The sequence below is a fragment of the Marmota marmota genome, unplaced genomic scaffold (assembly GCF_001458135.2).
Source record: "Marmota marmota marmota unplaced genomic scaffold, marMar, whole genome shotgun sequence".
In the NCBI taxonomy this organism is placed as follows: domain Eukaryota; kingdom Metazoa; phylum Chordata; class Mammalia; order Rodentia; family Sciuridae; genus Marmota; species Marmota marmota.
The window spans coordinates 40,670,907-40,696,765 of NW_025999977.1; the positions used below are offsets into that span (position 1 = coordinate 40,670,907).

At 46.6% G+C, this 25,859-nt stretch overlaps 1 protein-coding gene across 9 annotated transcripts in view; it reads left to right on the forward strand.

Annotated features, from left to right (window-relative positions):
- Positions 1–10,441: 10,441 nt before the first annotated feature.
- Positions 10,442–25,859, forward strand: part of Otof (otoferlin) — an 88,465-nt gene continuing 73,047 nt past the window's right edge. For 8 of the 9 annotated variants that reach the window (XM_048804685.1, XM_015479895.2, XM_015479894.2 and 5 more), the window contains exon 1: positions 10,497–10,695. In XM_048804685.1, the coding sequence (XP_048660642.1) occupies positions 10,617–10,695 (79 nt within the window). In that variant the 5' untranslated portion in view covers positions 10,497–10,616. Of the gene's footprint in view, positions 10,696–25,859 lie in introns of all 9 variants that reach the window. The other variant, XM_015479892.2, reaches the window with a different exon arrangement.

A 25,859-nucleotide genomic window follows, 5' to 3' on the forward strand; every position in this document is an offset into this window, starting at 1 on the left:
CCCTCTCTGAATGCCAAGATATTTGCATCCTAATAGAATAGAAGCCCCCTCCTCCGCAGCGCTCCCAAGTTCTGCCTGGTTTTCCTTGCATGTGGCACTCAGTAGGCACATCTTGGCAAGCTAGGTCTATATCCCTTGTATGCACCTGCCTTTGTGTGCCTTAAGCGTGACTCCAGGGCACCTCTGCAGTAGAGCCTTCTACGGCCCTGTTTTAGTGGGTTTGTGGCAGGCCCAGGTAGAAAGGCCAGAAGGAAATGGCATCCAGCAGTCCCATGGCACCATCAGACCTCCTTTTTGACCTCTTCATCTGCTCCAGTCCCTTGATGTGCACCTGAGTCCCTCCATCCACCCGCACACAGGAGACAGGAGTCAGGCCCCTGAGCAGTAATCGCATGTGGATTCTAACACCCAATGTGGATTACTGTGTGCACAAGAAACAGTCCCTTCCTGCCTCTTAATAGCATTGGTTGGCACCATAGCTACCATTAAAATTAATTACCACGAGCCATCAGGGATCCCACGAGCAGTCTTATTAACTAATTAACTTGTTACTATTCGGCGTGTCCCCATTCCATGTGCAGTCTCTGCTCCACAACGCCTCCTGCTGCAGACAGTTCTGATGGGAGCCTTCCCCCGAGCAGAACCTGTGGGCTCCCCACTGCCTACAAAGTTAAGAACAACTGGGCCAGCTGCCCGGGGAGCCCCGACAGGGGCCTGAGGAGAGGTCTTTCTGGCCTTGTCATCCACTCTCACATGGCAGCTTTTCTGCTCTAGCCAAATAGGCCATTTGCTGCTTTGAAAGCACATCCTGCCGACATTAGCCTGTGCTTTTGCTCACGCCATCCCCTCCGTCCAGAAGCTCTCTGAACACCTCCACTGTGGCCCCATCCATTTTCCAGGTATCTTTCAAATACCCTCCATTCCAGGGAGCCTCTTCTCACCCACCCCACAGCCCCCACCTGTCCTCGCCCATTTGATCATCTTTGCTATTGAGCTTCTCTGAAGTCTCAGTTTACAGTCTATTGTATTTGTAACATTCTGCACCCTTGGGATATTATTTCTTTCTGAATTATAGAGTCCCTGGGGAGAAAGGGCCATGGTTTCCTTCAATCTGCTAACCTGCCATTCCTCAAATGGGAGATGCTCTGTAAATATTTATTAGATCCAGCTGACAAATGGAGTCATGTTTTTAAGGTTTTTCTTCAGGAGAGGAGGGTCCCTGTTACAAAAACCAGGTTTCCCAGGGCTCCCAGCCTTCCTTTCTTAGGGGCTCCCCAATTCCTCCCAGCCATGTGAGAGGCAGCAGTTACTATAATCCCCTCCCACTTCCTTGAACGACTGAGAGATGAATTCCAGGGAGGAGACAGGGACTGGCCTTGGGACAGAGGAGCAGGACAGGGCTGAGGGAACAGCATGGCCTGTGGGCCCTCTGAAAAGAAGGCAGAAGAGTGGACCGAGGCCCCTGTGTGCACAAGGAACAGATCCTTCCTGAGAACAGGCGGCCCCTGGAGGTCAGGGATGGGACTTGGGGTCCTGCAGGGACAGGACCTGGAAGACAGGTGCAACTTTAGAATTTAGTTTCTGCTCCTGTACTTTGTACTTCTGGGCTAGAATGCGGGCCGGCTCTGCTCTCACAGCTGGGAATGAGAATTGACAGAAAGTAGCTCTCTGCTGGGTCTCAGTCAGACCTTGCAGCCTGGGGCTGGAGGCTGCCAAGGAGAATGGGACATGTGGAAGGCCCCACACTGGGGACTCTTTTTTTAGGGGAAGGGTGCTGGAGATTGAACTTAGGGGCACTCAACCACTGAGCCATATCCCCCACCCTATTTTGTATCTTATTTAGAGACAGGATCTCACTGAGTGGCTTAGCACCTCACTTTTGTTAAGGCTGTCTTTGAACTCTCCATTCTCCTGCCTCAGCCTCCCATGCTGCTGGGATTATAGCCATGTGCCACTGTGCCTGGCACTGGGAACCCTTTTTAGAAATGCTTAGAAAACAGGCCCACACCTGCCCCTTCACAAGGTCCTCTGCATTGCAGAGTGCCAATCATCCTTATTCCTGGTAGCATCTTGAAATCACCTGGAAGAATTAAAAAATTCTGATGCCTGGGTGAGTGGGCGATGCCCAAACAATTATATCAGAACCTCTAGATGGTACCTGAGCATGAGTATCCATTAATGCTTCCCAGGAGATCCTAACGTCAACATCTGGGCACACAGCCCTGCATCTTCCCGGGTAGACGAGATGGCCTTGGTTTCATACCCAGGACATACTGGCCCAGCACCAAGGCCTGCACTGGAATGGAAGGGGCTTGAGAGATGCTCCTGCCAAAACCTCTTTCCATTGCCCTGCTGGACCCTCACCCCTGAGGGCTGAGGCACGGGCCTGGGGAAATGGCAGAGGCAAGCAATACTGCAGGTGGCTGGCATGAGTTCGCACCAGCTTCAAGAGAGTTATTTCTAAATTTTCATGAATGTGTCAAGTCTGTTGTCTAAAAAGTCAGTATCGAAGGGGAAATAGTGGGGAATGATACTGGCCAAATTATACTGTTATATCACATGCATGCACAAATACGTAACAACGAATCCCGCCATTATGTATAATTATAATACACCAATAAATATATGCAGGAAAATTCAATATTAAAAATTAAATCATATAAAGTTACAATTAAACAAATCATATTAAAAACAAAGGTAAAATGTGCCCAAAACATCACTTCCTAATCATTTTACACTTTACTACTGTCTGGGCTCTCAAGGTCATTTATGTCTATTATATCTTAGAGTACCAATACAGTGTCCCCTTTATTGGTTGGGGGTACATTCCAAGACCCCCAGAATGCCTGAAACTGCAGGTAGGACTTTGAACTCCCTATATGTACTATGATTTTTCCTGTACATTCATACCTATGATAAAGTTTAATTTACAAAATTAGGCACAGTAAGAGATAAACAACAGTAATGGTAAATAGAATGATTATAACAATATACTGTATTTAGAAGTTAATTCAAACTTGCATTGTTTATTTCTGGAATTTTCCATTCAATATTTTCAGACCACAGTTGACATCCAGTAACTGAGACTTCAGAAAGTGAAACCTCCATGAAGGGAACCACTGTCCCTTATGATGATGTGCAGCTGCACATCACACCAGCTCATTTGGGGACACCATGTTGCTAGCTACACCTTGAAATCAGCCGTGGAGTATTTACACCATATGGGTGAAGGCTTTTTTCCTCCAGAGAAACCCTTATCAGCATACCACAGGGTACTTGTGTCTGCTGTACACAGACTTTGGGCATGGGGCACAACCATCTTTGTAAGTCCACCCTCCTGAGAATCGTGATTATGGAACACACTGGCGTAAGACCCAGCTCAGTGCACGCGTGGGTACTGCTGCCAGTCCAGGAAGATGGAGAGAAGGGCTGGATATGAGTCCTCCTGTCCTCACCCTTGGTGACAGTGGCTGGGTGGGAACTGTGGGCATCAGGGGCAGTAGCAGGCTGGGCATGAATGAACGCACTGAGAGCCCAGGGAGCTTGGTGGGAGGCAGGGAGCCAGGGAAGGTGCCACCCAGGCCTGACCTGCAGGCAGGATGCAGACACTCACTGAGGCTGGTCTCATCCCTTAAAAAACCTTACAGCCCCAGGGACTCTGACCCAAGAGATCCCTGTCCACTGCAGGTTGGCCCCCAGGCCAGGCATCTTCAGGTACTGCTTCTGGCAAGGTGCCAGGACCTGTGTTGCCCAGAAGCATCAAGGAACAAAATGGAACCTCCTAGTCATCTATCTGAAGACCAGCATCATCGGCATCTCCCACCACTGCCCACCCCCGCCCCCAGCCTAACCACAGGCCTTGAACATCTTGAAATTGCAGAGATCTAAGAATAACAGCTAACAAGTACCAAGTCCCAGGCTTTATGCATATTAACTGATTTAAGGCTCCTTTAATCTGCACACCATTATTATCCCCATGTGACAGGATAGATAACTTGCCTCCGAGTAAGGAGGGTATGGAGTCAGGATTCAAAATAGGCAGGAAGGTTCCAGAGTCTCTCAATGTCTATTCCACTCCCTCCCTGCTAACTGAAGGAAGCAGAATGAGAGGCTGTGGGAGGGATGGGTAGACATTGGGGCGAGCAGGGGTATTTGAAATCACAAAGTCATGGAAGGACAACTTACTTGCTGAATGTCCTTGAGCAAACTGCTCATTCCTCATCTGGGTTGTGAAGAGTTTTTTTTGTTTTGTTTTGTTTTTTTAATGATTTGTATGAGCTGGGTGTGTAGTTCAGTGGTAGAGCACTTGCCTAGCATGTGCAAGGCCTTGGGCTCAATTCCCAGCACTGCTAAAGAAGAAATAAATAAATAAAAATAAAATAAGGGTTTGTGAAGACCCACACAGTGTTCAGACATAGGGATTCATGGTACTACCACTGGGGACCAGTGACTGGATCCAGCCCACCTTTACCATGACCCGCATAGGGCTCAGGCAAGACCCTCAAGACATCAGGGCCCACATCTGGAACAGGAGGGAGCTGCCTGATCTCTGAGGTCCTCACCAGGCAGAATATTCTCTGCCTCTATGAATAAAATTGCAAAAGGGTTGATTTGAGTGTCAGAAGAAACTAGCTATGCTATAAAATCTGTGATTAATGTTTGAAAAAACACACAAAAATAATAATTATCCAAGTGTGGCTAGGAATCTTGGATCCTTTCATTTAGAGAACAAAATTGCAATAAGTAGCATTCAGAAACATAAAACAACTGAATGGGGCTCTTTAAGGAGAGCACGTCCCTCCCAGAAAAACCCAGATGAGAAAGCTGAGGACACAGCCTCAGCTGCTCAACCTCTCCCAGGCCAGGCTTGAAGCCATATTTTTGACATGTGTTATCATCATTTCCATATCAATCACAGGACAGAGCAAGTGCTCGAGGGACTGCAGACAAGTGGTGTGATGGAGAAGCAGCCTGGGATTTGCTTCTGAAATGTGTAGCTCCCATCCCTTCCGGACAGAGTAGGGAGCCACGAGGCAGGGTTTGCAGGTGCACAGGCCTTGCCACATGGGCAGCAAATGGCCAAGGAGCTGGGCAACAGAAGACCTTCCAACAGAGACTGGGGCCGGGGGGCCTAAGAAAAATAAAATCTCAATGTATAAAACCAAACCTCATAATAAACATTCCAGAATGTGGAGTAAACACCACTAGCCAAGGCAGCAGAGATGGATTTACACTAAATCTTAGGTATTTACATGAGACTGGGAGCCCCTCAAAGGACAGCCCCTTCCTGACTTGTTTGTCTTTGTCTCTCCAGAATCTTTTTTTTAAAGGTGGATACAATATCTTTATTTTATTTTTATATGTGGTGCTGAGGATTGAACCTAGTGCCTCACATGTGCTAGGCGAGCGCTCTACCATTTGAGCCATAACCCCAGCCCAAAGTCTCTCCAGAATCTTACTGCAACACCTGGTATGCCCAAGGTGAATGTTTCATTGAATTAACAGGCAAATTCTAAGTCCCCTTTTCCAACACCCTTGGCTTGGCTTCTGGAAATGATAAATCAGCTTTGTCTGTGGGAATCAAAATAGCTTTTGAGCTGTCCAAGACCCAGAGAAAGGTCTTGTCCACAGGAGGGCGGAATGAAAGCTAGAGCCCCAGCCCTTGGATACAGCTACTTTTGCATGCACGGTCTCCGGAAATGATGCTAATATGACAAGCCCCTCCATATCTTGTTTATTCAGCTTGAAAATGGGCCAAACTTCATACAAAATATACTGTGAGTTTGTTCACTTTGCAGGAGAGAGTATGTGGGTATTTTATTTTTGTTTTTTGTCTTTTTCCGCCCATTTGGAGACCCTGTCTGTAGAACTCTCAAGGCATGAATTTCACTCACTCATTCTATACCAGCTTGCTGATACTGGCCAGGTGGCTTCTCTGAATCCAGTCCCAGCCCTCCTTACCCATGCTGACTGAGAGGAAAGATTAGACAATCTTATGTCCTTAGAAGAAGGGAGATCCGGAGCAGAAATCGCACACCTTAGGAGAAAGGGTCAACGAATAGGAGGGAACAATTGGACTTGCATTTTAGATGTTTGGAGCTTGAAAACACTCAAAGGGAGGGTTGGTGCTGCATTTGAAAACGCTAATGGGAAGGCAGCTCTCAGGGCTGGTGCAGGAAGCTCTCAAAGAAAAAATTCTGTGAAGATAAAGTGAGATCAGCGAAAGGACCGGCCACAAAGTCAGGTGGATAGTGCACGCTACCATCCATCAACTACTGCCCACCCTACCCTGCCAGATTCTGCCAACGGGCACCCACCAAGTCTCCTTCCATCCTTCAGCCCACGAATCCTAATCTTGCCGAATCCTGGGTGCCCGGCACGGTCCTGCTTCTTTCTGGGGGGCTCCTCATGGTCTATGTGTTCCTGACTAGTGCCTGGGGGTCTCCGAACCCTCAAGCTCCCTCGGGACTCCCTCTCCTCCCGCTTACTCAGGTCCTAACTGGCACGAGGTCCGGTTAGCCCAGGCTGGCTCTGCCCTTGCTCTGGGAGACTGACATCCTACTAAGGGAATCTGGAGAGCCCGCTGCTGCTCACACCCGCCCGCTGCCCGCTCTCACAGCCCGCACCCCCAGGAGGGCCCCCGAGCCGGGAGGAAGATCCGCGCCGCTGGGTGTCTTCAGACCCCGGAGGCNCGTTGAACTCGGTCAGTAAGGTGCCGGCGCTGCGGGAAGCCATGGTGGGTGCGGTGAGCGAGCGGCTAGCCCCGGCGCTTCGGCTCGTGCCCGGCGGTAAACAGCCCGCGGGTCACCCGGCAACTGAGCGCCTGGCAACGCGAGTCTGGCCCCAGCGACCCTCGCATTCCGGGACACTGGGTCCTTCTCGCTGTTCCCTCCCTGGAGCAGCCCCCACGGGGCGCTCCCCAAAGGTGCCGCCCCGGAGCGCCCTGTCTCTATTTGCTTTGCTCTGACCGCCTCAAAAACCGAGCTTGCCCTCAAGCCTCAGTTTTCACATCCATGAAAGGGCTCAGCTGCCAAATGGAGTTGGAAATGCCAAATGGAGATGTTGTCCCAAGTGCCCTATCTAGTGGTGACTGGCTTGGAACGCTATGGTGGGAAAGGACAGGCGGCTCACCTAGCTTTGAAGGAGGATCAGGCCCAGGAGCCATCCCTCCCACAGTGCCCCAGTTCTGTGGGGATTCCAGGAAGAGGCTCTGCAGTAGGCCCCGCTTGGTGTGTTTGCCTAGGACTCTCTAATTTAAGAGTGTGGAGGGGGCGTGTGCATGCCCTTTGGGCAGAGGGGCATTTTTCTCATTAATCTCTCCTTTCTCCCTGGAAACTTCCTCTCCCCCTCCTTTTGTTCCTCAAGGTGCTCCACAAAAGTAGTTTTATAAGTAAGGGTCAAAAATCAAATTACAAAAATGTCTGGGTCCGTGATTTCCATTAGCCTCCAATCCACAGTTCACTGGGGCCCTGGAGTCTGCAGTGTTGGTGTTTGCCCCACAGAGCAAATCATCTGAGGATCCCTGTGAGCTTTGCTTTATCTTAAGCCTCCCTGGGCCTCTACATCTGGACTTCTCCAGGCCATCCTCTTATCAGCCCTAGGCAGTGTGCTGGGCAGAGCCAGGATCTTATGTATTGCATGAGGGTTAAGCGTATGGGACAGCTTCCAAAGTGCCATGCTGTCTGTGGTTTAGACCCAGACCCTCCCTCCCTGGAAGCAATTCTGGAATCAATTAAGAATGCCTGCAGTTTGCCTTCATTGCTCACAGTCCATCTCTTCCCCTCAGAGGTCAGAAGAGAAGCATCACCTGCAGAGTTGGACTCTGTAAATGGCAGCTGGTGAAGACACTAATGAGCTCACAGGATGCCATTGCAACCAGAATTCTCCAGAGATGCTCTCTGACAGGTGACAAGGAAACTGGAAGGAGCCACAGGCTTGCAAGAGGCACAAAAAGCAGAACTGAGACTTGGTGGGAGAAGGAGCCACAGGGATATAAGTGGAAGGAATGGCCACCCATCCTTCAGAATCCAGTCATATCTATTTTTTCCTGAAGTCTCCTTGGGGAACATGCACTACAATAAGAAAAATGTTAGGAAAAATGTTGAAAGAGCAATCCCGGACTCAGATGTGACTACTTCAGGAAGGCTTTCCAATGACCCCGATGGGGCTGCTCACAGTTCCATTACCCTGTGCCTACTTGTGCATATTTTAGTCCATTCAGCTCTTCCACTTGGGGTTCAGCCCAGTATCTGGCTTGTCTCAGAAGGGTCAGCTAACTAAGCTGAGACGCTATGTGCCATTTTACAGATGCAGAAAGTGAAGTTCAGCAAAGTTCAATCAATGCCTTGCCCAGGGCAGGTTTGTGCGCTTTTCCTAAAGAGGCACAGGGCTAAAAGAAGTCTTCTGAAATTCACCCCTTTCAGGAGAAACCTCCAGAGGACCTCAGGAAGAGGTCTTTTTCTATCAAGTACTGCTAAGCCTTATAAACACAGATCACCTGGCCTCATGGGTGGGAAATGCTAAAGAGAAATTGGTTTTCTTTAAAAAAAGACACTGAACTTACCAGGATGTTAAAAGGTTAGACATTCATTTCTATTCAATAAATGCAATTTTCTAAGACAATTCCTAATTTCATATGGTTAAAAATGTGTGGAAAAGGTGAATATGTGGGAGGAGCAGGAATTGAAGGAAGAAAGAAAAATAAGGAAAAAGAACAAATAGAAAGGAATAAGGATAGCATTAAGGAAACATCTAGAAAGAGAAGAGAAGGCTCTTGGGAAGGGCACAGAGGGCCTTAGGTATTGAATGGGGGTTAAGGGTATCAAGGAAACATCCTGCAAGTTACTCAGGCTACAGAATTCAAGGGAGTACACTGTAAAAGTTTAAAATTTCTCTTTTTAAACCTTTAGACTTTGTTAGTAGGTCATCAAATTCACCCTTTCATCCTATTGATATTTATTGGGTATCCTACTATGTACAGAATACCCTGTAAAGCTCTGGGGTGCAAAGATGCTATGCACCAGATTGGGGGATAGAGGCAAGTGGAGCAGCCTCGCATGCTGTGAGATGAGATGGGCAGGAGCCACACAGAGGAGGATCCTAAGTTTGCCTGGGTGCACATGCAGAGGCACCCCCAGGAATGGGCACCTGAGGAATTGAGGCCAGGAGATTGGGGGGTGGGGGGTGGAAGACATACCACCAAGACAGAATGACAAGAGTGCCAGGCTTGGTGGCGCACACCTGGAATCCCAGCAGCTCGGGAGGCTGAGGCAGGAGGATCACGAGTTCAAAGCCAGCCTCAGCAAAAGCAAGGAGCTAAGCAACCCAGTGAAACCCTGTCTCTAAATAAAACACAAAATAGGAATAGGGATGTGGCTCAGTGGTCGAGTGCCCCTGAGTTCAATTCCCAATAACCCCCGAAAAAAAAAAGAGAGAAAATGGCAAAGCCAGGATGCAGAGACCCTACACAGTTTCCAGGGACTGGAATCCCGGCCTCCAGGGTCACTTTCCCTACAAGCCCCTCCTGAAGGAAAGGAGGGACCATTCTCCTTTGTTCCTTGTAAATTCTGCCACAGATTTCCCTTCTCTGGCCTCTAGCAGCTGATTAGAGCAGGAAGCAGGACAGTCCTCCTCCTGTGACCACCTGTCTCCCCTGCCCTAGCCTTCTTCATCCCTAGCCCTGGGTTGGATGCCTGGTCTTTAAGCACCACCCCTTGCAGAACAGAAGCCTCTATAGCTGTTACTGCAAGCATCTCCAGTCTGGTCTGCAGCCCCAGCCTCTCTGCCTCCCAGGATTCAGCTCCCATGATAAGAAATCAAAACCCAGCTTCTCAGGGACATGATCTTAGGGCAGGGGACAGGTGGTCTCTTCTTCTCATAAAGCTTGTATTTCTGAGGGACCCCACTAGGTATTGCCCTAATGCTATCCAATTAATGATAGTTTTCTATCCAGGAGGCTTTGGATTAGGATTTCTATGGCACAGTGCCATCCATCCACAGCAGCCAAGCCTGGCTTGTCCAGGTTCCCTGAGCCTTGCAGGCATGAGTGACACAGGTGGTCAACTTGGTGCAGGAGGCAGAGTGGACCATCCCCAAACTTCAGTGCCACAGCCCAGCTTCCGTGCACACAAATCACGAAGTTCCTGATCCCCATGGAAGAGGGTGCTCCCACTCCACGTCCACTGCCATCTACCTGCTCTTGATAGCAGAGCTTGCTCAGCCCTGCCAAGGAGCTAGTAGGAGCCTCCACTCCAATTGCTGGGAGGAGATACCTAAAGCCGGACAGGGCTTTATATGGGAGCCAGCACTGCTGAATAATGAATTCCAACTCTGTGTGCACTCCCCGACTGCTCACTGGGGCACAACAGACACACACACACACAGTAACACATGCTGGGCTGACAGCTCAGAGGGGCGGGGGCTGGCGAGGCTGGGAGGCTCTGTGAGTCGCTGGAAGGAGCAGCTCAGCTCGGTTGCCTTGGTCTCTGTGGGCAGCATCAGCAGGAGGAGGCAGCGGCAGCGGCAGTGGGGAGAAGAGGGAGGTGTGCAAGCCACGCTCCGCCAGCTACTCCCTCCACGCTGCTTTGCCTACCAGTGCCCAGGCTGTCCTTGCCAGCATGGCCCTGCTCGTCCACCTCAAGACCGTCTCCGAGCTGCGGGGCAGGGGCGACCGGATTGCCAAAGTGACTTTCCGAGGTAGGGAAGCCCCTATCCCAGAGGGACGTCAGCTCTACAAGCTGGCCCAGCCTGTGCTGTGGTGGCTGATGGGGTAGGGCAGGGCTGGAAGGATGGATGGCAAAGTTCTCGCAGGGACTGGCACCATGAGGCTTTTCCTTTCTAGCCATCTGTCCCTGGCCTGACCGGCCCTGAAAACCCTGATTTTCCACATGTGTCCCTCTTTGCACCTGCCAACGTGCCAGCACCCTGGCTGGGTGCAGAACCCTCTGCTCAGGGAGGCAGAAGCAAGGAACCTCCCACTGAGCTCAGGGACCCAGAACTGAAAGGCCCAGCCCTGCAGAGCCTTCCTGGTCCCTTCACCCCCTCTCTCAGGTTGATTTCTTTGGGTTCAATAAAGAGGTGTGGACTTGGAAAAGCAGGGTAGCTGGTAGAAACTGAGGCAGCTAGGGACTCTCCAGGCCCCAGGACAATGGAGATGGTAGGGATACCGTGGCTTCTCTCAGATCTACTGTTTTCCTGGGATCCTGCAACCCCTCGGCCCCTCCTCTGTCAATTCTCTTCCTATCCTCCTTCAACCAATGTGTTCGGTGACCCCTTATTACAATCTACCAAGGTGGGGGCTGGGAACAGCTGAGCATGACCCAGGCCCTGGCCTCAAGGAGCCCGATCTGGTGGGGCAGGAGCACCAGTGGGGAGACAATCAGGACAGCTGTGTGATAGAGAGGTTGGGGACAAGAGCAGCATATAAACTGCAGAAGCAACACACTAATCCCAGTGGGGTGGCAGTCAGGAAAGGCTTCCAGGAGGAGGCAGCACTCAGCTGGCCGGAGCCCAAGGAATCAGCAGGAGGCAGCAAGGGTAGGAGATGATGACGGGAGGCAGAGGGAACAGCATGCTCAAGGCTGGGGAAGAGCTGGAATGCAGGAACGGACAGAGGCTTCACAAGGCTGGAGAAGCTGCAGGAACTGAGACCCCAGAGCCAGGCAGGGCCACGGAGGCAGGTGGGACTTCTCCAGGACACAGGATGTCAAGCAGGGACAGGCAGGCCAGGCTGCCCTCTGCCTTTTGCCCACCCACCTTGGCTGTTTGCCTGGCCACAGCCCAACTCTCTGGTCCAGGGGATCTCAACGTACTCCTCACCAGATCCGGCCCCTCGTACCCAGAGAGGGGAGTAAGAGTGGGGCAGAGATGGGGGAGGCTGAGAGAGCTACCACATTGAAGACCAAGTGAGCCTTGGGCCCAGGCTGCACGCAGTATCTGTAACTCTACCAGGAGGGACGGGAGATGTGGCAGCCCCCGCAGAATGCTCCAACAGAAGTCCTGGCCACCCCTAGCACCCCCTCACAGGCCTTGGGTTGCCCGGCTGCAGCCTGCTGTGCATAGAGTAGGGTGGGGGTGGAGGTGACAGCAGCAACTCTGTTGGCAGGAGGAGGGACAGGCAAGCTGGGCTGGCAGCCTGTTGCTTCCCAGCCCAACCCATGCCCACCTTTTCTGCAGCACCCTGCATCTCTGTGGGCCACCTGCCGGCTCACACTGGCTTTAGGAGAAGCAAGTCTGCTGTTTGATCCGTGAAACACGGCCCTGTGTTCTGCATACGGCCCGGTGCCTGGCTGCTCGGCCCCCACGTTGCTGTGATAAGACAGTCCAGGCTGAGCAGGGTTAGTCCCATTTCAGGCAGAGAAACAAAGTATAGAGAGACCTGCTTGGGATTAGTGGGGAGGCCGAGGTGTAGGACCTCACCCAGGTTGCTCAATCCTGTAAGCTCTGTTTTTTCCTCCAGGGTCAACTGGGGTAAGCACCTGTCCATCTGAGACCCAAATTTTCCTTTGAGCAGTGAGGCTGACCACCCAGGAATTAGCCTATCTGCAGCCTGGTCCCTGCAGGCGGAGTGGAGAAATCCATTTCTAGGCTCTACATTTGCAGATAGCTATAGGCAGAGCTCCTGGGGAAGGGGGCTGGGCAGGCAGCAATATAGGCAGAAGACAAGCAGATTTCCAGAAATAATCCTTTGTTACAGAAAGGCCTCAACCATTCACCCTCTGCATCCAGCAGTTGACAACGATAAGCTCCCCAAAAGTACAACCCCAACAACAGTTCAGAGGGAGCAAACCGCTTTGAATGCGGCACAGTGCTTCATGACACGCACAACCACTGTTGTGATTTAGCAGGAAGAATCCAGAAATTTGTGATCAGTCAGAGGAGATACTGGTTCCAAGTTCCCCAGACCCCCTGAGGGAAAGGGGAAGTGTTCACTTCAGTCTTATCCTTTCTCAGCTATAAATTAATTTGCTGCATCAATCAGAGGGCCATGGGATGCAGGGTGGGCAGGGCCTCTGAGTTCTAGCCCACCCTTGTGCCCAGTGCTCAGCCACTTGAGCCCCCAGACATGGGGACTTGGGCTGCTGGAGAACAAGAGTGAGTGACAGACTGTTGGAGCCAGCCAGCCCTGTCATCTCCTGTCACCCTCCGTTCCTTGAGCATTCTTGCCAAAACATAAGGGTGAGGATGTTTTGGGTGAGACGGTGACAACTGAAGGCTGAACCTTAGTGCCACGCAATACACATGGACTGGCCACTGTCACAGATGACTGCCTGGGCAAGGCTTCTCTGGGGTTCATCCCTGCTCCTTCTCTCCCATCCCCTCCCCAAAGTCCACCCACTGCATTCCCACTACACGGCCAGTCCCCAGAGAGGCTGACCTTTTAATATTGCCACACCTTAAGACCATTTCTTCTGCCCAGAATGATCCCCACCCTCCACCTTGAGAATTTCCATTAACTCTGGGCATCCTTCAAGGCCCGGCTCACATGCCACCTCCTCCAGGAAGGCTTCTGTCCCCTTGCAGCATTCTGTATACAGCCTCCTACAGCTGTATTTTAGGGACAGGCTACGCTTCTGTGTGCACTACTTCTGTGCCCCTTTGAGACAGACCAGATATCTACTGAGTTCTGTGCTAAGCACCAGCTGCTCCTCAAGATGAGTAAGAAATGGCTTCTGTCCTTGAGGCCTTCTCTGTTGAATGGGTTTAAATTCTTCTACTGTGGCACAGCCACTCTCTGGCTCAGCTCCACAACTGTGAACTCCAACTAGAACTTTCTGTCCAAGGGAGATCAAGGAACTAAAAGAGGTCCCAGGAGCTAAAAACCAAAAATTTTGTCTCATCCTCCCTCTGTTGACCTCACCAGCTCAGAGAATCTTCCAGGGCCCCAGAGGGAGGCTGACCTCATCCTCTGGCAAATTTTGGGGGATCCAGTTCTGGACCACAGGTGGGAAGCAAGAGGGGATGTTGTGGCCCTCCCTCTTCACTGAGCATGCTCTTCCTGAAGCTTGCTATGTTGGCACGGGGAACAGGGTGGAGACTGCACAGTCCCGCCACAGGAAACCATGCAGGACACACAGGGGCTGAGGGGGGCTCAGGGGAGGGGTAAGGTGCAAGATGGGCTGGAACAAGGATCTCTTGAACTGGGTCTTGGAAGAAATGCCTGCTTGTCCACATGGAGATGCAGAAAGAGAGGCAAGGAGGGGTTGACAGGAAGGCCAAGCCATCTTGGGGGATACCAGGACCTGCAGAGAGGGGATCCCAGCTGAGAACAATGGCTGGGGAGCCACAGCAAAGCTACTGGTGACTGCTGGGAAGAGACTGGGCCCTGCCCTGTACTGCTGTTGCAGGGACCATCTCAGATTCCAAATTAGATTTATTTCCCCCTGTGAAATGGGGGAGTTGTCCCTCTTGATGATAAATACAACTTCTATCTGGAAATTTCTCTGCCATCCCTGGTAATGGAGGCAGAGTATCCCAGTGCCCCACCCCTGAGATGATCCTGGCTATCTGGGCCTGCATGTGGAGTGGACTCTGCCCCAGCCTAGTACTACCACCCTTGGAGAACAGGGGTGAGCATTGCCCCCGCTAATGGTAGGAGATAGGGGGTCCCTCAGGACAGCCTCTGCAGGCGGTGTACACAGCTCTGTGCTTTCGCCATTAACACATAGGACACAGCCCTGGGCCCTCCACACTTCCCAGCGCACACAGGGCCCTTTCCCAACCCCAGGGAAGCCTTCTCTGCCTCAGCCCCAGGTGGTGATGTTCCCTCCTCTTCCTACCCAGAGCAAGCCCAAGCCAATGCAGACCCAGCTGAGACTAGACATTGCACCCAGAAAATTCCCCAGCCTCTTCCTGCTTTGATAAGAGGAGTATATTTTCATGCTATAAAAATGATTGTAAAAATCGTCTTCTGCTGTACAGCAAGAAAGCTGCTGGAAACATCCAGAGAGAGCAGACTCTCAGATGATCTCCAGAACAGCTGAGGCTGGGTTCTCCCGTCCGCCTTTACTACTAATAGGAAAGCTTCCTCTCTCCCACCTGCACCCATCCTTGAGTTTGAAACTTCTTTCCTTTTGATTTTTTTTAATAATAAAAAGCCTTGAATATACACAAGAGTAGGGGGAATAACCCCATCCATTTTCAAAGACTATCAACTATGCCAAGCTTGTTTCCTTTATCTCCCTTTCCATTCTCCACCCCAAATTATTTCAAAGAAAAAAATACCATATTTATATCTGTAAATACTCAGAGCATAGCTATGAAAGATAAGGATTTTAAAAAGCTACCTACTTTATCATTCCGAAAAAAATACCAATTCCTTAATACTATCAAATAACCGGTGATAAATTTCCTAATTATCTCATCAATGTCATGGATTGCCAGTTTATTAAAAGTTTCATTTTAATGTGTTTTGTAAATCAGGGCTCTGATCATTTATTCACCTGGACTTTCATTCGTCTCCAGTAACAAATATTTACCGAAGGCCACTATTTGCCAGGCACTCTTCTATACCCTGGGAGGAGTATAAGAAGTGAGCCAGACATGGTTCTTGCCCTCAAGGGGAAGGCACAACAGGCGTTGTGAGTGGATGCCAGATACTATAGAGAGAGAGGCAGGGGCCAAGTCAGAACATGGCAAGGGAACCCTGCTGAGACGAGGAGACCATAAGGTGGCCTGCAGAGTGATCCAGGAGGGGTTCAGGAAAGGTGGAGAGGCCCTGGTGTGTCTTAGCCATCCTGGACCAACAAGCAGCCAGTGGTAGGCAGGGCCCAGGAGGGAGTCCTCCCTGAGCACAGGGTGGTTACTATTTAAGCTGGCCCTGGAGGGACCATAGCATTTTGGCAAAGACAAAGCCGAGGAAAGGCCCCATTCCAGGCAGAGGGGAACACAGAGGGTCTTCAATGCTTCAGTGTCACACTAAGGCCTTTGAACCTGGCTTTGTAAGGAAATAGGAGACACCAAACCTCTTAGCAGGAGAGTGGATGCTAAGATCTGGATTTGGAAAGAACTCTTGGGGGTCAGGACTGCAGTCAGGGAGTGCAGCCAGGGCTGTGGGGATGGAGGAAAGGGATGACCTGGTATTGAGAGGAAGGGCAGCGCTGGGACTGGGGAGTGGGCAAGAGGGCAGGGCAGGTGCCTCTGTGCAGGAGCAGAGCAGATTGTGGTCCTGGGGACCAATGTAGATGCAGGGATTTAGGAGATGACCTTAGCTGGTTCTCTTCCTGACTCCTACCTATTAATAAACCCTGAACTCTGGTAGACGTGGAGATGTCGGGCTGAAAGCTCCTGGAGCCATGACCATCCAGGTGGGCACCGTCAGGGATGGCACCTCGGCTGCTTCTCCAGGGCCAGCACTGTGCCTGGCACCAAGCAGACCTGAAACAGAAGTGTGAGAAAGTGACAGGGCTCCTCTGCAGCCTGAGGCTCAAACATCACCAGGCAGTGATCCATTTCTCTCACTGACAGTTCCAGAAAGTTCTCCTGAGACAGAGAATATCATATGATACCCTCAACCCACTGACTGCTTCCCACAGGGACAGACCCACTCCCTACATACTGGTTTAAAAGTCTTTGTTCCTATTTTATTTTATTTTTCTCATATGCAAAATTGGAGGTTGGTTTTCACTCACTGACCTTTTTTTTTTTTTTAATAAAGTTGAAATTTAGGGTAAAATCAGCACTGCAGCTTTGACAATATTTGTATCCCATTTGAGGGTGTAAAAACAGTTACCCTCCCATCATACTTCATTATGTTCCCAGCGCCTGGCAGAGAATGGGTACCCTGCACAGCTTGTGGATCATTAGAACCACAAGTTCCTCCATCTGTCCCAGTATTGGGAGAACCTAGAACCCAGCAGTTGCTAAATGTGTGCTGGTACTGTCCTAGGCTCCAAGAGAAACTCCAAATTCCCTCTCTGTCTCTCTGCTAAGATCTAAAATATGGGCACCAGTGACTCTGGTTACTTGGCAAAGTCAGAGTAAGCACCAGGAGGAAGTAAGGGTCTAAGTCAAGCCAGAGAGGGTTGGGGCTTAGGAGCTCCGTCCTGTTCCTGCCTCTCGGGAGAGCCCATGACCCGAGCTTGAGTCTATGCTGTGTACACCTGGTGTTAGCAGGATAGGAGAAGGGAGGCAAGTGGAGGTAGAAATGATATTTGAATAAGATTCATGTAAAACAAAGGGTTAGAGAGAAGGGGCCTCCATTTAGCTGAGAGATGGAACAATGGAAAAGCAGCCTTTCCCTGTAGGAAGCCCAGGGAGTCTGGTCTCCCAAGTATGGCTCCGTGAGCTGCTGCTGATTTTCAGAGAACACACTACTCAAGGAACTTACACACAGCTACTTTTTTAGACAATTCATTTTGAACTAAATTCCTTCATTTAACTGTTATTAAGAAACTGAGCTCCTCATAGGGAAGAAAAGTTTGAAAATCAGGGAGAAAATCAGGGAGATGGAAGATTTGACAACCCTGTCAACCAGCTTCACCTAATTGACATTTCTAGGACCTTATACCTCAAAACTGAAGAATACGCATTTTTCTTAATCACACATGGTATACTCACCTTAACAGACCACATGCTGGGTAACTATCACTATATCTCAAAAGACTGACATCCTACAGAGTTGTCCTCTGACCACAGCGGAATTCAATTAGAAATCAATAGCAATAAGATATCTTTAAAAGCCCTAAATATCTAAAAATTTTTAAATGATCTTCTTAATAACCTATGATCAATGAAGAAAACAAAAGAGAAATTATTGAATGTTTCTAACTTAATGATAACAAAAATACAACATATCCACATTTATAATTTTAAAACATATAGTAGAAAAAGAAAAGGGTAAAATCTATGATTTAGGCTTTGGCTTTAAGAAGCTACCAAGGGAAAAGCAAATTAAACCTAAGTCTTGAAACCATTATGCTAAGTGAAAGAAGTCAGACCACATATCATATGATTCCATTAATATGAATTGCTCAGAAGAGGCAAGTCTATAGGGACAGAAAGTTTAGTAGATCAGCGGCTGCCAGGGGCTGCGGTAGAGAGGGTGGGGATGACCACCTCTGGGATGGAGCTTCCTCCTGTGTTGATGAAAATATTCTGTGGTGATGAAATTACACAGTGGCCATGGTTGCACAACCCTGTGAATATACTTTAAAAACCATTGAATTGTACAGTTTAGAAGAGAGAGTTTAATTTCAATAAATAAATATGCCCCCCCAATTTCCCCAAATTAGACCCAAATAAAGTAAAAGGAAGGAAATAGAAAACAGACAAAGAGAAAATTGACAGAGCCAAAGTCTGGTTCTTTGAAAAAAATTAATAAAATATAAAAACCCTAGCAAGAGTGGTCAAGAAAAAAGCAAGAAAACACAAATTACCAATGTCAAAAATGGAAGAGGGACTATCATTACATTAAAAAGAAAATAAGAGAATATTATAAATAACTTTATCTCATTAAATTCCACAACTCAAATGAAATGGACAAATCCTTTGAAAAACAACTTACCAAAGCTGACACAAAAAGAAATGAAAACTATAAAGAGCCCAATATCTATTAAAGAAATTGAATTTGTAATAATAAGGATAAAGAATGACAAAAACTTCCTTCCAAAAAAAAAATTCAGATAACAGAGGTTTCACTCATGTAACCTAGAAAATATTTAAGAATAGTAATACCAATCTTACACAAAAACTCTTTTATAAAATAAAGTTGGAAGAAACTTCCCAAATCACTTTATGATATCCAAACCTGACAAAGATCTTCCACACATGAAAAAATCAGAGCTAAACATCTCTCATAAACACAGATGTAAAAATCTTTAACAGAATATTAGTCAACTGAATAACAATTTATGAAAAGGACAACACATCATGACAAGTGAATTTTATCTTACAAATGCAAGGCCAGTTTAAAAATTAGAAAATTAATCAAAGTGTGTCACTATAGTAACACAATAAAGGAGAAAACCCACATGGTTATATCTATAGATACAGAGAAAGCATTTGAAAAATCCAACACCCATTCATGAAAAGAAATCTTAGTAAACTAGGAATAGAAGGGACTTCTTTGATTGTATGAAGGATGACTAAAAACAAACAAACAAACAAACAAACAAAAAACCCAACATCATACTAACTCCAGAAATTAAGATCACAGGCAAGGCAAAGTTTCCTCTCTCACCACTTCTGTTCATCATATTGTGCTGGAATTCTTGCAATAAGAAAAAAAAAATACAGGGGAAAAAAGAAGTAAAACTGTCTTTTTTCACACACACACAAAAAAAACCTGATCAGTTATATTAAAAAATATATCCAAAAACTACTACAACTAATGAGTAAATGTAGTAAGCTTTTAAGAGACATGATTATCAAAACAAAAATTAATTTTTATGGAAAAAATCATCAGTTGGACTATAGAATTTTAAAAGACTAAAAAAATTACATTTATAACAGCATAAAAATTATAAAATAGGGCTGAGGGTGTAGCTCAGTGGCAGAGCACTTGCCTTGCACGTGGGAGGCACTGGGTTCGATCCTCAGCACCACATAAAAAAATACACAAATAAAATAACAGCATGCTATCCATCTATAACTACAAAAAATATTTTTTAAAATTATAAAATATCCAAAAATAAGTTTTGTCAAAGACATGAAAGACCGCCACACTAGAAACAAAATACTGAGAAAAATACAAGAAAATACATTCTTCTTGTTGATTGATAGATTCAGGATTGTAAAGATGGAAATTCTCCATAAACTGCTGTATATATTGAATACAATCCCAGGCAAAATCACAACAGGTGCCGAGTACAATGGGTGCCTGCCTGTAATTACAACGACTTAGAAGACTGAGGCAGAAGGATTGCAAGTTCAATGCCAGCTTCATAAAAAAATAAAAAAGGGCTTGGGGATATATCTCAGTGGTAAGGTACCCCCTTAGTACCAAAAAAAATTATAACAGGCTACTTCATAGAAATTGAAAACTATTTTAAAACTTTATATGGACATGTAAAGGATATAGGATAGCCAAAGCAACCTTGAAAATGGAGGAAAGAGTTGGAAATTCAAAGCACATGATGATAAGGATCAGTGTGGCATTAGCCTAAGAATAGATACTTAGACCAATGGAACAGAATAGAGTGTCCAGAAATTGATCTCATAAATATCCAATAATTGATTTTCATGTAAGGTGTTAAATATCTAGAAGAACTCTGTGTGTGTGTGTGTGTGTGTGTGGTGTGTATACATACACACACACACACATATATATATATATATATATATATATATATACACACATATATATGAGGTAGGAGTTTAAACTTCATATACTACCTCATATTATTATTAATAATAATTCAGAATAAATTATAGAACTAAGCATAAAAACTATAAGCTTCTAGAAGAAAACATAGAATACCTTTGTTATATTCTTGAGTTAGACAAAAAATTCTTAAAGAAAATATAAAAAATATCAAACACAAGAAATAAACTTCACCAAAAATTGATAAATTGGATATTTTAATAATTAAAACCTCCTATCCATCAAAAATATACAAGAGCTAGACATAAAAAAGTACATTCTGTAGGGTATCATTTGTATGACGTTTATGGGAAGGCAAACTACACACAGAATGAAAATATTCACATTTATGTGACAAAGAACTTGTAGCCAGAATATATAAAGAACCCCCACAAATTGATAAAGACAAATGAACAATTTTTTAAATAGGCAAAAGATTTGGACAGATACTTCATAGAACAAGATATACAAATGACAAAAAAAAAAAAAAGCCACATTAAGATGTGGTCAAGGGCTGGGGATGTGGCTCAAGCGGTAGTGCACTCGCCTGGCATGCGTGCGGCCCGGGTTCGATCCTCAGCACCACATACAAACAAAGATGTTGTGTCCGCCAAATACTAAAAAATAAATATTAAAAAAAAAGATGTGGTCAATATCATTTATCAGTAGAGATATGAAAATAAAAATTACATTGAGATACTATTCTACATGCATTAAGATGGCTAAAAATTTAAAAACATAACAATAACCAAATGTTGATGAGACCATTGAACAGTTGAAACTTGTTTTGCGTTGCTGATAGGATTGTAAAATCGTATAAGCACTTAAAAATGCAATTTCTTGTAAAATTCAACAGATACCTGCCCTATGATCCAGTCATTTGCTCTTAGGTATTTCCTCATGAGAAAGAAAATCACAAGTCCACAAAAAGATGTTTACAAGAATATTCACAGCATCTCCACTCCTATTAGCCCGACTTGGAAAGTAATCTAAAAGTCTACCAACAGAAGAATGGATCAACAAGTTGTGGAATATCACTCAACAATAAAAACCAACGATTTCCAGTTGTCCCTCCATATCCATGTATTCCACACCCACTAATTGAACTGAGGATTAAAAATGTTTGAGGGGAAAATTGCCTCTGTATGAAACACATACAAATTTTTTTTGTCATTTTTCTAAACAATGCAGTACAACTACTTACACCGCATTTACATTGCATTGGGTATCACAAGTCATCTGGAGATGACATAATAAAGCACATGGAGGATGTGTATAAGTTAAATGCAGATACTAGGAGATTTTGCATAAGGTACTACAGTATCCATAGATTTGAGTATCCATGGGGAATTGGTTTAAGGAACACCCATCAGATATTGAGGGACAACTCAATATGTATGCACCGATATAATGAATTGCGAAATCATTACCTGGACCACAAGAGGTAGACATAAAAAAGTACATTCTGTAGGGTATCATTTGTATGAAGTTTAAGACGGGTGAAACTAATCCTCAGTGACAGAAATCAGATAAGTGGTCACCTGTGGAGAGTGTCAGAAATTAAATGCAAAGGGGCCCAAGGGCATATCTGAGGGAAATGGAAATGTTCTATATCTTGATGGTGTGGTAATTACATAATATATGATTTATTGAAACTCATTAAAATATACACTTAAGATCTGTGAATATAAATTTTACCCACTAAGAAGAGATAATCATACTAAAATACCTTAAAACTTGAACTGTTACAGAACATGAAGAAAACGTTGTTTCTGATTATATGATACTAAAAATACATTACAGATGTGATTCATACTAGGGGAGACCATTTTTATATTTAGCACATAACTTAAAGGTCTAAGGGAAAGACAGGAGTCTGTAAGAGAATAACAGCTATTTCCTGAGTAATCAACTCTGCTCAGGCGCTATTTTAAGCTCTATCATTTTCTCCAATTTATGGATGAGGAGACGAAGGCAAAGAAAGTTAAATAACTTCTTCAAGGGCTAGCAGGTGGTGGGGCTGGGATTTGAAACCAGGCCCTGAAGCCTGCAAGCCACACCCTCTGTCCTGTGCCCCCTCTGCTCATAAGGGACTTGAAGTTTCACTCAGACTTTCTCAAAAACAGCCTCTTGCTGATCATCAATGGTCCCAGAACAGAAAGCTGGTCTAAGATGGTTACCCCTAATTTTAAATGATGACTCTGAGACCCCAAAGGTTGGACAGTCAGCTCCAGGACTGCCATGAGCCATGGCACCAGGCACTAGGCCTGGCTCTTCTCCCTGCACGCAGGAATACCTGCACCCTGCTTCCTGGCGCTCAGTGGGGGTGACTGGCCTTCAAAAGAAACAGGTTCCCAGCATCTCAGGAGGCTGAGGCAGGAGATTGGGAGTTCAAAGCCAGCACTGAATAACTCAGAGAGCCCCTGTCTCTTGGAGAAAATATTTTAAAAGGGCTGGAAATGTGGATCAGTGATTAAGCGTCCCTGGGTTCAATCCCCAGAACCAACAAAAGAGGGGAGGGGAGGGAAGGGGAGGGAGAAAGAGAAACAGACTGATCAGTGGGCCCTTTCTCAGAGAACTGCTGTGCCTGAACACAGGGAGGGGAGGCGCTGGGGTGTGCACAGCCTCACAAGAGGGAAGCATCGCCTTGTGCAGTTCACAATGAGGCTTTGCTATTTTAAATAAGACAGGGAAGTACCAGTGACAGGTCTGAGTTTCAAGGAGTGTCGTATGCTATTTCTCAGCTCACACAGGGTAACAGCAATAGCAGGCGCTGCTGGCAAGATGGCCAGATGGCTGGGTGCTGGCAAAACTATGACGTTGCTGGGATTCGTCCTCAGACTTTCTCCTTCCCTCCACGGGCCACTCCCTGCGGACAGACCCTTCCATTGCTCCCTTCCCAGCAGGACTCACTGTCCAGGGCCCACTGTGTCAGGGCTCTGTCCCCTGCCCCACACTTGAACACCGACACACACTCTTCTCTCCACCTGGAGTCCTTCCTGCTGTCTGCTCCCCAGTCCCTCTGCATGTTGACAGTCTGTCTACTCTTCCAGTGCCCATGTCCAGTGTCTCAACAATGCCTTTCTTGGCCCACCAGATGGAAATTCATTTCTTCTTTTCACACGTCTCTCTTCATACTTCTTACATGTCAACCACCAAACTCTGCCCTGTATATAAGCCTCTTCTATGTCTGACATACCACTCCCCACTTTCTGGATTGTAATAAGCTCTTAAAGGCAGCAGTTGATCCCCTGTACTGGGGCAATTGGCAGGGCTGATATAGACTCAGAGAAGACCCATGGCTAGCTGTGGAAAGGCACAGGGGCCAGCGTCCCTCCATGCCTGTCTTTACTCAAAGGTCTGGCCCCAGCAGGGCAGGCTGTCTGGAAGAGGGAGCTCTTTTGGGCAGGTGGGACATTTTGTACATAGCATCTAAGAAGCTAGCATGCTGTTCAGCCTATGAAACCAATATTGGGCTGGCAGCCCAGCTACAGTGGACATTTTTAAACGATGAATGACATAAAAGTTACTTCTATTAAACTTTGGAATCCTAAGCCTCTCCAATAGGGAATGGGTATAATCCATGTCATGGCACTTATTACACTAGGAGCACAGATCTGCAATGTATACCCCATTTATTGGCTCAGGGAAGAGTTTGTTCCAAACCAAGCAGCTCATCTACCCTGGGAGCAGTGGCCTCTCAGGGAAGGATGCTGTTCAATTTCCCATCTAACTTTCTCCCTGGATCCACAAGAGCCTCTCCATGCAAGGAAGAGACTATTTTCTTTCAAGCTTTATTCTCAATCTTCCCTATAGCAAGAAAGCTGATTGGATATTGGGATTTTTAATGGTTTTGTCTGAAAGCCATTCAAAATGAAACTGAAATGCCAATAAGACTAGTGTCAAATGGAGTAGATGTTAAGTGGAAAAGAACTTGAAACAAGATGGGGTTACTGATAACTGAAAAGAGATGATGGAGGTCCCTTGGCTCTGTGCCAGTGAAGACAAAAGGGCCACCCAAGTGATGCTGCCACTGTGTGTCCATACCCTCCTACACAGTGACTCTTCAAAAAGGTTTAACAATGTTTTGCTTTTTAAAGTTGATCTTTCCACTCTTTCTGTATAATTGATTTGTTTCAGCAAATCTTTACATGTATGTGTGTGTGTGTGTGTATAGAGACAGAGACAGAGACAGAGACAGAGAGACAGAGAGATTTCAGCTCATTCCGTTTGCTGAATACTCACATCTGTATCTCTAGTGCCTAAGCCAATGAAGGTTAGCGCATTTTCAAACAGAGTCCACATGTGAATTCTGCAATGGCTAATTTCACAGTGTTTGACTTCCTTTCTATTAGGCTATGCAAATACTCAAGTAGTGGAGGGTTTGAGCCTCATGCTTAGCTTGGAGCCCATTAGAACCAGACTCCTCCTTGGAGGTCCCCACCATATCTCCCCCTGGCTGTTTTTTGCATCCTTGAGCACAGCCATATCAGAGCCTCATTAAGACCTTTCTAGGATGCACAGCTCTTTGATTATTCAGAGCGGCAGGTCCTTGGGGAAGCCTGATGCACCACTAGGCTCACCTGATTCTCGATTTGTATCGTGTATATCACCTTCGGGGAAAATTAGCAGTTGAAGCTCAGGCTCCATCTCTCCTGTTTCCTTCTCCTCTGACCGCTGCCTTGCAGGGGACTTGTTAAGATTTTTCTATTTGATTTTTTTTCTTTGTTTTGTCCCTGGCTAGTACTAAAGATTATTCCTTTTCCATCTTTTCTACTTTGTATCTATTTTCTGTATAAATGACTCTGCTTTATAGCTTCTAATTATCTCAGATGCAATCCTTCCCCACCTGCCCCCACCCCAGCCCCCCCCACCACACACACACACACACACACACACACACACACTCAGATTTGCCACATCACTATTTCAGTGAATCCAACATCAACCCTGCCTTCCTCATGAGACTGGGGAGCAAAGTCAGTTCCTAGAGGGAACAGCCTAGCTGGGTCTCCTTCCACACCCAGCCAAGGCGCCATCTCAGGGGAGGGTCAGAGGGGCTCCTTAGTTAAATGAGGTCTCCCAGGTCTTCCATGGAGAGGGAGCATGCATACCAAGATCCGTCCTATATTCCCAGCCCTGCCCGTCAATGGCAACCCATCCTAACCCCCATCTGGAGACAGCTCTTTCACAAAACAGACCATTTATTGGTCTAGATTAGTGGGAACTTAAAAGTGTTTTTCTTTCAATTATAAGAGTAAAGCATGATATTTTTTTTTAAATCCATGTATAATATCCAGTAAATAAAAAACAAAAGGTCAAAGTACGCTGCTTACAATATCTTTTCACTCCCCCTCTCCAGGGAGGACGAACTTTAATGGTTGGAATTTTTTTTCTAAGCACATACAAAATAGATACATAGAATTGGTTGTTTTTTAAAAAATAGGATTAAAAAAACATCTAGGATCCAACCATACATGCTATTAGTTATTTATTCATTTGTGGGTCATTTCAAAGAATAATAGATTAATTTTAAGTAATAACTTTTTTTTTTTTTTTC